The sequence below is a fragment of the Cystoisospora suis genome (assembly GCF_002600585.1).
Source record: "Cystoisospora suis strain Wien I chromosome Unknown contig_220, whole genome shotgun sequence".
In the NCBI taxonomy this organism is placed as follows: domain Eukaryota; phylum Apicomplexa; class Conoidasida; order Eucoccidiorida; family Sarcocystidae; genus Cystoisospora; species Cystoisospora suis.
Window position 1 is genome coordinate 16987 of NW_027153022.1, and position 12168 is coordinate 29154.

Genomic DNA, 12168 nt, shown 5'->3' on the forward strand with positions numbered 1-12168 from the left:
TCTTTAATCTATCTATCTATCTATTTCTATCTATCTATATCTATGTATCTATCTATATCTATCTATCTGTCTGTCTGGGCAGATGTCGTCTGTTAGTGCGGTATTCTAAATCTTGTTTGGATTCCTCTGTATCGTTAGTGTATGGGAGTGTTGAAGTAGCTTGGAGAGCTTCTTTTGTCTCATACGTGTAGATTCATTCATGTTGTCTCTCCTATCATTCCTATGGCTGCTGGATGCCTCAGTCTTCTTGCATGTATTAGAATGGTAATAGATCAGGAAAAACCGAGGTGCCGACGATAGTGAGGTACGTACACAGCATAGTCGTTGCATGGCCCGAGCCCAGAGAAAAGTGGGGAGAGAGAGAGAAAGATAGGGGACTGACTGACGGATCGAGAGAGAGAGAGAGAAAAAGAGAGAGAAAGAGCTGGAAATGTGGGGAAGATGTCATGTCGGGAGAGGATCGATTTCTCTTGTTGCCACTCATCATTCCAGAGATCAGGAAAACGAGCAAGAAATTTGAGAGGAGATGAAGAGAGAGAAAAGAAGTCTTTTGTGTCTATCAGTGAGGAGGACGGGTCGAAGGGATATCTGGAATTTTCTTCTTGTTGTCGAGCAGATATACATCAACACGCTTCTAGACTCTCTGCCTAGTTCATTTCCTCTCCCTGCTGTACGTCTCTTCTCTTGTTCTTTTCTATCAGGTTCTTCAGCGCTTGGAAGAGAGCCGAAATTCCTTCTTTCTCTCACCTTCTTCTTCTTCGCAAGGTCGGCATTTAACGGGTGTCTTTTTAAAGACTTTTCCTGAAGAAAGACTAGGAGAAAGGCGAGAGGGAGGAATGACAGGGAGAGGCACTCTCCTAAGAAAAAGCCATGCTGATCTTCTTCTCTCTGTAGAGCCATCTTCTACAAGCATCAATGTATGGAGATATACGTGGTATCATACTCTTCGTAGACTTCTTCATTTTTCGTTCTTTACAGATCAAACTTCATCTCTTCAACCCATACAAACAGATCAGAGCGGTCAAGAGAAAAATATTTTAACTTTCTCTTCTTCTTCTTTTCTGTCCGATTCTTCTTCTTCTTCCTCTGCATCTGACGCGAGTGCAGTCAAGGAGAGAGAGGATAAAGAGAAGAACATTGTAGAGACGCGGAAGGACGAGAGACAGGAAGGAGAAGGAGACAGGAGATGGACTCATAGTATGATGATCGGCGTGCGAGAAGTCTGTCGAGATCTCTCTAAGGAATTATTGAAAGAACAGATTCATCGGCGTCTCTCCTTTATATGGATGGCAAAGGAAGAAAGGAGTGTCTGGAAAGGTATTTCTCCTTAGCAATATCTCGCACACAAACAACTTCCCTCGGGTGACTTGTCACGTCCCTTTCTTTCTTTCCTTCTTTTGCTACGCTTTCTTTCTTTCTTTCTTTCATTCAAGAGCGTGCATGCCCTCTTAGAAACTCATTACTTAGCGCTCGAAGAGACAAGAGAGAGAAAGAATACAAACGGTGTACGGAGGTGTCGTCATGTAGCCGTGTGTCTTCTAGAGAATCTTCCCTTCTCCTTTGCAAACGATATCTGTCTATCTATCTCTTTATCGACCTGTAATTTCTCTATCTGTAATCTCTCCATCTATCTAGAGATCAGGCAGGTAAGTCGCAGAGAGAAGATGTTGTGTTTCTATTCAACCTTACAGTGCCGCTGTAGTGTGTGACAAAATTTTTCTTTTCCTTGAGAGATGACGCGTTTCCAAGAGAAGAAATTGAAAGAGATTTCTATGATGTAACAGGATGTGACGAATGGAATGTCAAACAGGAAGTGGATTCCTTGCCCAGGTGTATATACAGCTATGTACGTCTAGATCTACCTACCTAAATATACATCTATATTTGTATCTGTCTATGTATATATATGTATACATATATATATATGTATATAGGTGTCTACATGCGTCGGTCTCTGTCTTTCTCCATGTAGAGATCCATCTAGAGAGGAGCAACGTTAGACGTTGCTTTAAGACATCTGGAAGTCTGATAGAGGAGAGGGTAGATGAAAGAATAGCATAGACACATCCTAACCTATGACGTGTTGACGGAGTATCTTTCTACTCGTTGATCTCCTGAGTGGTGGTCGCTAAGAGAGTTGTGATGGATGTCTGTTCGTGTTACGTTGTACAGACAGTCAGCAAGACATCTCAAGTACGGCTAGAGGTTCTCGGCGTCCCTCTTTCACGGATTTTTCATTCTTATCTCCTAACTTTTCTTCTCTTTCTTCTCCTTCATCGGCATCTTCCGGTTTCTCGTCTAGCCAGTCATCCGGCAAATCAGCAGAAAAGGACTTGAAGAATTGGCTAGATGTCTTTGAGACAAGCTTCTTACGTCTTCTCAATGATCTGGTGTACATACACCTGGATTTCACACCTTCTACCCAGTCGAAGAAGGTTCCTTCTGTCAAAGGAGAAGAGAGACATGAGGAGAAGGAGGGAGTTTCCTTAGAGACGCCCTTGTCTCATACAACATCTCTAAGAGAGATCGAAGATGGCTATAGCCTCTTTCTTCATGCACTTCTACATAAACTTCGGAGTGATTTAGATACCATTCTCATCCCTTCTCTTCTCTCTTATTCTCCTTCGCCTTCCTCTGTTTCTTCTCCGTTTGTATCTTCCTCTTCTTCTTGTTCCTTTTCTCTCTCTCTCTTCTCTCTCAGTCTCTTGTCAGCTGCTCTTAGCCCTTGTGCGGCCGTATGGAGTTGTCGAGGCCGCGCCCTAGAACTTCTTCTTCTTCCTACGCCTCCTCCTAGTCAAGACACCTATGAGAAGATGAAAGAAGGTCATACCTTTTCCTCTTCTTCTTTCTCACGTCAAGCCAAGGAAGGCCAGTCATCTTCTTCTTCATTGAAATCTTCTTCTTCTTCCTATCTTTCTAGTCAAGGGACGGTTACTGAGAACGGAGAGAAAGTCGGAGCTCCTCGAGCGAAGAATGCGGAAGAAGAAGAAAAAGGGAAAGACATGCATTTCTTAGAGAACAGCCCTAGTATGGGTGGTCATTTCCTCGTCTCTTCTCCTTCAGATATCTATCATGACTTCTCATCTCATATCACGTCTTTTTCTTCTTTCTTACAAGCTTTTCTTTCGCGTCGAAAGCATTCTTCTTCTATTGAAGATCGAGCAAAGAGAGAAAGTCTAGATCAAGAATTACCCCTCTCATCTTCATCTCTCGTGACCAACTCCTCCTCCTCCTCATTCTCACCCCTCTCTGGAGGGGTCGATACGCAGACAGCATCGAGACATCAGCAGCTAGCCAGAACGACTCCCGATGCAACACCTCATCTTCTCTCATCTTCTTCTTCTTCGTGTTCTATAAGAAAGTCTTGTGAGACTTCATCTGTCTCACTTGAAGATTTAGCTAAAGAGTTATATCGAGAGATCTCTGCTGGCTGTCTTTCATGCTTTACGATTGTCTCCTTCGAAGCCTTGAGAGATTCGTATGTCGACTTTCATAGAGCTCTCGATTCCCTTGTCTTTGATAACGATGGATGCGGTTTCTGGCCTATTGAAGATGAAGCGACAAGAGGGCTCTTTAGAACGGGAAAAGATAGAAGAAAGAAGAAACAGAAGAATACATTGCAAATGAAGAAGATCCTTCTACAAGCTGCGAGTCAAGAGGTTGAAGTGGGGAACCAAAGACATTCAGAAAAAGAACAAGACGAACGAAAAGCAAAGAAACAAGAAGGTAACGGCAGAGAGGAGAAAAGAGAAGTCACATCTCGATAGCGACAAGACATATAGTGGTTCTATCTATCTATCTATCTCTCTATATTTAATCTATGTATCTTTATCTATGTATCTTTAATCTATCTATATTTCTATCTATCTTCGGATGCCTACAGAGCTAGTGCGAGGTCTATGTGTACATCTTTATATGTAGCTCTGTACGCGCATCATGCGGTCCCTATGAGGAGAGCATTTGTCTTCTTGGGTGTCGATTTCTGTGTAGTAGTAGTAGTAGGTGTTGATCACGTTGCTCGCTCCTCCTATTACATCTACTAGGAGTACTACTACTACTATTACTAGTAGGAGTAGTAGTAGTATAGATGTTCTCACAAGATGCCCTAGTTATACTCCTACTACTCCCAATACTAGGACCTAGTAGGAGTAGTAGGAGTAGTAGTAGTAGTTGTGTACCTAGGGCATCTTATGGAGAACGCGAGATACTCATAGCTTCTTCATCACGTACAGTCAAGTCAGCTGCTACATGTCTCTTTCCTCAAAGGAATCAATCTGATGCTTGCCATATACGAGGTATATCCCTAGATATCTATGTCTATATCTATCTATACCTCCTTCTATCGCTCACTCGACAGTCACATACACACAGGGTAATGTTTATATGTATGTCTGGGGCCTTATTCGTCTCCTTCAACAAAGATGCCCACGTAATCTTTTCCTCCACTTCACGCGTACATATTCACTTACAGTTAACCTGGTATACGTATATATATATATATGTAACTAGTATATCAATATTGATCTATCTATCTGTCTTTAGTTCGTCTGCCTATCTTCAATCTATCTATGTATCTATCTACGCACGCATGTATCTACAACTTCTGTCGTGTATTTATATCTATCCGTATATACTAGATATACCTGTGTGTGTGATGAGATAGATACACGTATATATACAGATATATATTCGTGTGGGTGTTTGAGTGAGAAGAGGGGGGGAGAAGAGTTGACGAGAGTAACGAGTGCGTGGTAGTTGTCTCTTGTTAATGTATGTGTATGTGTATAGGAAGGAGACTTTGCTTGTCGATGATTCCTCAGGAGGTGTCAGGAGTTACTATGGAATTTCTTATGCACTTCAATCAAACGGCACGTCGACTCCTAGACCATCTCGGGTAAGAACCCCGACTCCTCAGTAGCCTTCTAGTATCTACCCATAAACCATCTCCATATCTATCCACATAGAGAGACATCTTCAATACAAAGTCAAACCCCGAGTGTTCACGCATCTTCATCGAGAATAAGCTCCCCGTCCTTCTGTGTGTCTTTGCTTTCTTCGATGTCTATGCAGAGTCTATGCAAACGCTTCTTCTTCTTCTACTTCATCTTCTTCTTCATCGTCTTCAGCTTCTTCTTCTATTTTTCTGTACGTGGTCAAGTCCATAGCGGGGATGCAACTTTCTTGCAGCGTCGATGAGATTCTACGCCTTGCCCGTGCTCGCCTTGAGGAACTCGAAAGGAAGAGAAAGTCACAGGGGCATCAAGAAAAGGTCTCTCTTTCTTCTTCTTCCCCTCAAACTTATGAAAGGTCCAGCGTATCTTCCTCTTCTTTAATGGAGAAAGTAGCTGTTTTGAAGGGCATGTCGCAATTATTATTCGATCTCTATCTCTTTTCTTCTCTTCTTGATCATCCTGTTCCTCCATCCTTTGCTCTTCGGCTTATATTCGGAGAAGCCGAGGGAGGGGCAGAAAAGAAGAAGAGCGAAGGAAACCAAGAAACTTCGGGGATGATGAAGTTTCCTCTCGGATCGCGACTATCACTCTATACACGCAAACAAGAAGAAAAAGACAAACAAAGAAGAAGAACAAAAGAAGAAGAAGAAGGCGATCCAGACGAAGAGAAAGAATCGGCGCTTATGTTGAATGAAACCAGTGACGACGAAGAAGAGAAGAGACAGGAGAGTGTGGTTTATGTCCATGCGGAATGTGTATGGAAGAATCTTTGTGAAGGGTTGAATAGTAATGAAGTTCTAAAGAAATCCATAAACAAACTCTCTCATTTCATATCTGAGGCATATAAAGGTGCTGATAGCCAAGAAGTTCATGACTCTCTCGCTCAGCTCCACCATACAACTCCCCAAGTCGCGGCAGAGGCAACTCCACTTATAGTCGAATGCATCAGGTACATGCCACTCAGGGAGCTTGAGAGATACCATAAATCTACATACAGACATGTGGATGTATATATGTAGATAAGTGTATATATATCTATATAGGTATAGATGGAGATAGATGCATATGGATATAGGTACAGTGTATGGAAGATGTGTATGAGTGGCGGTAGCGGAGGACGTCCGTTGGGGCGCCTATATACATTGGGAATCTGACGTATACGATGGTATACCCATAGAGAGAGAGGACGATAGAGAGACATGTGCACCATCGATGATCTCTAGACTTCTTGCGCGGACAGGTATTAGTGTAGAAGCGTGTAGTGAAGGGGGCTGCACACCTATGTTCGAGTCGCCTATTCCAGTCCCTTGCGGACCGACAGATTTCTTCTCTGCCTTTCTCTCTTTCTCTATCTATCGTAATGTCCTTCATGTGAAGACGATAAGTAAAGCCAAGTCATTCCCGCTTCATTTCATGTGAAAGAGCAGTAGGTAAGAGTGGTTAAAAGGTATCTTCACTTGCATGTATCTTGATCAAGAGAAGTCTTCACTCGACTCTGTATCAAAGAGAAAGGTTGTCTGGTGTGTGGGAATTTTCTGTTTTCTCCAAGTGTGTATAGTGGTCCAGATGCACGCTTGAAGTTCCCCAAGAGTCGCCTTCTCCTGGTACCCACTTTGAAGGTGTCCTTCAAGTATCTCTACAGCATCATACGTAGCTCGTACAGACAGACAGCACTTTCCTCTGTTAATTCTTCGCATGCAGCAGGACGGAAAGAAAGAGAGAAGCACATTGAAGATGAATTTCCTTCACTCCTCTATGTCATATGTCGATATATACATTTATCTATATATATATATATGTACGTGGAGAGACTGGACTGTTACTTACTGTTTACACTGAATGGACCCGTGAGGCAGTACAGATTTCTATTTACTCTGCTTCTTTTCATGTTTGGTATACAGACGGCGTAGTTCGCTTTTCCTTTCGTCTTGCTCTCTTCTTTTTTCGCCCCTTCTTCCTTCATTCTCTATAAGACCTCCATCCATACCTACTACAGGAATCTCAACGGCAGATGACGAGGATGAGGAGGAGGCTGTCTTTGAGCCACCGCCACTTCAACTTCTCCCACCAAGAGAGCGATTTCAGTATCTCCCTGTTCCTTCTCTTCAGTCCTCATCATCAGGTGAGGTCGATAGACCGTCGCTTCGCGGGGTTGCCGACCATCGTCAGTTCATTCGTTGAGTCGTAGGTAAGACCGTTGTACGCACACATGAGTTTGGATGATGGCAGCGCTTTTGCTGTATTGTTTTGTGGTGTATGTACAGCTGAGCCTTCACTATCGAAGCCGCCCAGCGGGACAGCCTCTCGAATGACTTCCCTGGACGAGCATTCAAGACAAGGGTCGACCCCCCCTAGTGTTTCAGCTGGAGACACAGAGATACCTAAGGAAACATTCGAAGAAGGTAATGAGTTGTTTTGCTCTCGGTTAGACGGTCCTTCCATAGGATATCATCATGAATATACACAAGTGTACGTTTTCTACAGATACTCGTCGGGTTAAGGAGATTCATAGTTCGATATTCATCGTGATGAAGAGGACACAGAGGTGTGGCGTAGCTTACCAAAGCTAGCTACTACTTATCGTAGATGTGCTGTCGACTCGTTTCTGTTATGTCTAAGCCCTAAACCCTAGACCTGATAGATACGATCATTGCTATATTCTTATGAGTGGAGTACGTACACTACAAGTGCCATGTTTCTAATTCTTTAAACTTACCAGGGTACAAGCCCGCGAAAAGAAAACTTGAACTCGGACATACACACAGGTGGGTATTTCCGTGCGTACCATTGCGATAAAAATGGATTCTACGGACTTTCTTCGAGAGCATTCAGACCAAGTGAAGGAATGACAGATCGAAGTGTTTTTGTCTGACTTGATTCACAGGGGTCTCCTTCAAAACCGTGTCGAAGAACTTCCAGACTTGGTTAGCTGGTCCATCGGGAAGCGGACCCGGCAGTTCGGGACCCCAACTATCGATGGCTACCTCCTCTTCTTTTGACCCTCGGAAAAACAATCAGTCACCTCCTTCATCGAGCTCCGGAGGTAATCCTTTTACGTCGACATCTTCTCTGCTGTGGACGACGTCTTTTTCAGGAGGGGGGGGGAACACGGGATCGAGCTCAGGAACGGGAGGAGGCATGGTTCCCGTGGCGGAGAGTGTCGGAGGTGTGAACGTAGACAATACACTCGCGAAACTAGGCCAAGTTGGCTCGTTTTTCGGTAGACATATGGAGCAGGTACAGAACAGAGTTACTGAAGCAGTTAGGAAAGGAATCGCGAGAATTGATGAGGGACAAAGTACCTCCCAAAGTAGCGACAGGGACTAAGGGAGGTGGTGGTCTGCACGAAGACGTACGCCTTTCCGTCTATGCACATGGCGATTGATGACGATGTGCGAATTCGAGCGATGTTAACCATGCGGTAAGTGCACACGCAGGTGGTGGTCCCGTACGGTTGTCTTTCTGTTGAAGTTTTTCTGTTCGTAAGGCTTCTCCGCCTTCCTGGAGCGTCTCGAACACACTAAGAGCACTGAAAAGGGAAAGTGCATACTGTCCAAAAAACGATCAGGCAAAGAACAAGCATCAGGCTCATCATTCATTTACTCAGAACTCTCTCACAGGCCGGGTCCGCTGTAGAGAAAAGGCCACTCCCGGCCGAGCACCTGTGCAGACACAGGGTATTTTCTCACGGGGTGAAAAAGCACTGGGGAGCTCTAGGGACCGTCAGCTGTAGCAACCCCCGGGCATAACGTACAGCAGTACTATACGCTGGTCCGCTTCAGCTCAAGGTTGGCGGACCCGCAGGCTTCTTGAAACGATTCGCTACTGGTATGCGCCAGCAGATCAATGCTATTGCTTCCATCAGATCTTGATACAACAGTTCAAACGCAGTCAGAGTCGAAGTAGGGCTAACCACCGCGACAACACATGTAAGTAACGAAGGGTAGGTGTGGCCTCCGCCACGCCCAGTACGTCGGAAACAACCTTGAAGCTCCGTCCCGATACTGTAACCGCTTGGGAGCGTGGTGACCTAGTAAGGAGAATCCTAGTACCTCTTTGCGGAATCATGTCAGAATCGCATTACTACTGCTATAGAATCTAGCTCCTGTTCCTCCCCGTTCCTTCCCTTATACTAGCGTAACGTAGCACATCAGCAGAGTCGCGTCTCCCCTTCGGCCTCCCCGGTGTTGCGTGCTGGAGGCAGCAGTACGGCCTGTTGCTCTGCTCCATCCAGGCTATCAAGCACTCAGGTCCTAAAGGAGTACTGGCAGCAGTGGAAGAAACTCTAGCCGATAAAGACCGATTTAATCGCGAGGGAGCCTGTGCTCACGTAGGCAGCAATTCCTGTGTCCTATGTGCTTGCTCTAGCTATCGGCTCGGCGGGCGCCATCATACATGGTATTCACCTGGTCTCTTCACTGTAGGGCAGATGCTGTAACGAGTCTCCAAGCCGTTGACACTAGGGAATGTGGCCAACACCTGCGGCGGTGCGAGGGCCGCTGTATCGTCGACCCTATGCATAAAGTCTAGTGTAAGGCCCGTTGCGCATGGTGTCGATCTTTCCGTCAAAAAACTTGCACGCACGACAGCACCTGGCTACTCCAAACCGAGATTACCAGCATAGGCTGCGAGTGGTGCTGACGAATATAGCAGCCGAATCTGAAGATGCACAGCTAACTAACAGGAACACTTGTACCACCTGATCGCGTGAGTCGCCGTTCTGACGTGTCTGAAGGCTCAGTTCTTTCCCCCTCCGTTCTTCTGGTCAAGCCCCGGTCCACGCGGCACCACCCCACTCTTGGAGACAGATGAGTCTGCCGACCACGAACGCAGTGTTCTCTTGTCGAGTGTATGGCAACAGTATCACGAACAGTACCTGAAAAGGGTTTCACACATCGATGACACATATCGACACAAAGGACCAACTATGGACAGCACAGTCTTGCCAATGGTGTGCTGATTAGTGTCAAGGGCAAACGAGTTGAGCCTAAATCGTCCGAGCGCTCTGAAAGAAACACTAAATGACGAGACAGCACTTCAAAAGGCGACACACTTCACCACTCGGCCAATTTTGCTGTGAAAAAACATTCTCCGCTTTGACAAGGACGACAGGCTGGTTCTGGTGCCTGGGCGAAAAAGACGTGACTGGAGACGGCTTGAAATCACGAGAACTAAAGCGTAACGCATGCATGTTGTTCACGTCGGGCCTGTACGCAGATCAGACTATTATGCTGTGATCCGTTCCCCACGGTGTTCTTCAGCCTCGATCTCCGCATGTGACACACTCACGGAACACCGTCCAACAATTGTTGGACGAGGTGAACCCGTGGGCAAGGCAGACGCCACGTCGTCTGTTATATTATCCTCGGGCCCCAGTGCTCTTTCGGAATTGTTCCACTCGGTTCCCTTCATAGCCGTGAGCCGTGGCCCGAGCTGGTAATTGCCATCAAAGATCAGCATTTCATACACGTGCACGCCACTTGGAGGATGAACTCTCACGTACTCGCCATCACCGGCTCCGAACGGCCCCGTGTGTCCGGGTGATACAGTTCGCTCATAGCCGTGGATCCAGCCCCTCGCAGCGGGATGTGTGTCACGGAAAACGACTAAAAACGGGCCGCGACCGGTCGAAGAAGACTCCACGGAGAGTGTAGGAGGCCGACTCGTAGGGCCTTCGAAATAAACTCTGCACGTAACGGCGTCATCTTGCGCCCCGAAACGTAGTCGACTTGCGTTGCCGAGGAAGCTTCGTTCCTGCTCAAACGCTGCGAGAGGAAGGGTAGTCGGCCCAAATTTATATTGTAAGAACCCGTCTTGTTCCCGGCCAGCAAACCGTTCCGAAGCATTCGCCGACAGAATGGAAAGAAGCACGTTGTGATCGTTGGAAGACGAGGGATTATAGCTGTGTGCAAAAACAAGTGGACCTGCCATCAGGACGACCGCGACGCGGACAATGTGCCTTAAGCACGCGGCGGACCCTCTCTCCGCCATTTAGACAAGAGGACGAAGAAGAGACAGTTTTGTAAAAAAAGGAGAACCGGCGCAAATCCTGAAGAAGTGACGGTGACGTAAGCAGATTGCCGGACATTAGACAAAGCGTGGTGCACTGACAAAGTATAGTTCACTACGCTCATCTGCCGCATGCGACCTTGTGTTTTCCTCAAAGCTTCCTGGCCGGCTGGGCGTGCCCGTCCGCTCCCCGGCAACGCTCGCTGGAGCTAAGAATACCCTTCCACTGCAGCTTTACCCCCCAAGGCACCTTCAACAGACCGGTTGCTGACACGCGAACCACGCAGTGCTCCGTGTCCAAAAGGTTGTGAACTCTTCTCTCGGCGGGGAGTCGCATTACCTCGCTGATCTCGATCCTCGTCCTGTTTTGAAGGCTACCCGTAGTGCCGAAGGGTTTAGGGTGAAGCCAGTCCTGCACACGAGGCAAAACTTGAGTGTTATCTCTTCTGCCCAGATCCAGTGTGTTGTGCTTTCGAGACGCGAACATATCGCATTCACACAACGGCGATAACACATTTACACAACCGCTCGAACACGAGTCCGCTTACAGACAGACGTAGGAGGAAAATCATTAGCAACTGCACAAAACAGCACTGGACAGGTCTGAGCTCCGCCACGCCCAGCGAGAGGAAACAATAGCGAACCTCTCTTCTCGCCGCCCTGCTAACGGACTACCACGAGGAAGAGGACAACTAACCCTTCCGAGGAAGAAACGGACGAACTTTTGTCTCTTCCCGCCTACCTGCGACATATTGAGAGAGTCGCGTCTGTTATTCCGCCTCCCCGGAGAGCGGGCACCTACCAGCACCACGGACAATTGCCCACTACCACGTGGTGTGTCCCGCTCTACCGGGCTATCCTAGCACCGGGCTCTAGGGAGTACTAACTGGGCTATTGTGCTTCCCAGGGGTACTAACCGCGCTGCACACACTCACAAGCACATCTCCCGCGGAGGACCTTATGTTCCTCGCAGGCACATCACACTGGAGCCCGCTGTCTGTTGAACAGGCACGTACCCTTCCCAGTCAACAGCATGGAGCGGCACTACACAATTCCTTTGGACGGATGAGAGAAACCGGGGTACATCGGATGACAGCTACTGCTAAGCCAGGGTTGCGCAACAGTGCTCCTGCCCCCCCGTTCAGCTCCCATCCACCGAAGTAATCGCTAAATATTTGGTACTGCTGGAGAGAACATCCACACCGTC

General features: G+C 46.9%; 2 protein-coding genes across 2 annotated transcripts in view; one reads left to right on the top strand and one right to left on the bottom strand.

The window, feature by feature from the left end:
• The window catches only part of CSUI_000583 (uncharacterized protein), a 12633-nt gene extending 4078 nt beyond the window's left edge, over positions 1–8555 (top strand). Inside the window, exons 2-8 of the mRNA XM_068060817.1 lie at positions 702–1317; positions 2173–3726; positions 4789–4894; positions 5071–5901; positions 6854–7074; positions 7217–7354; positions 7837–8555. Coding sequence (XP_067927200.1) covers positions 702–1317; positions 2173–3726; positions 4789–4894; positions 5071–5901; positions 6854–7074; positions 7217–7354; positions 7837–8279 — 3909 coding nt within the window. The 3' untranslated portion in view covers positions 8280–8555. The remainder of the gene's footprint in view (positions 1–701; positions 1318–2172; positions 3727–4788; positions 4895–5070; positions 5902–6853; positions 7075–7216; positions 7355–7836) is intronic.
• Positions 8556–9741: 1186 nt separating this feature from the next.
• On the bottom strand, positions 9742–11621 carry CSUI_000584 (uncharacterized protein). Its single transcript, XM_068060818.1, has one exon. It carries the CDS (start codon positions 10941–10943, stop codon positions 10179–10181), a length of 765 nt encoding a protein of 254 aa, XP_067927201.1. The 5' UTR covers positions 10944–11621; the 3' UTR covers positions 9742–10178.
• Positions 11622–12168: the final 547 nt, after the last annotated feature.

Bases quoted from the DNA above. Each gene is read 5' to 3' on its own strand.
- CSUI_000584 (XM_068060818.1), bottom strand. From the start codon at position 10,943: ATGGCGGAGAGAGGGTCCGCCGCGTGCTTAAGGCACATTGTCCGCGTC.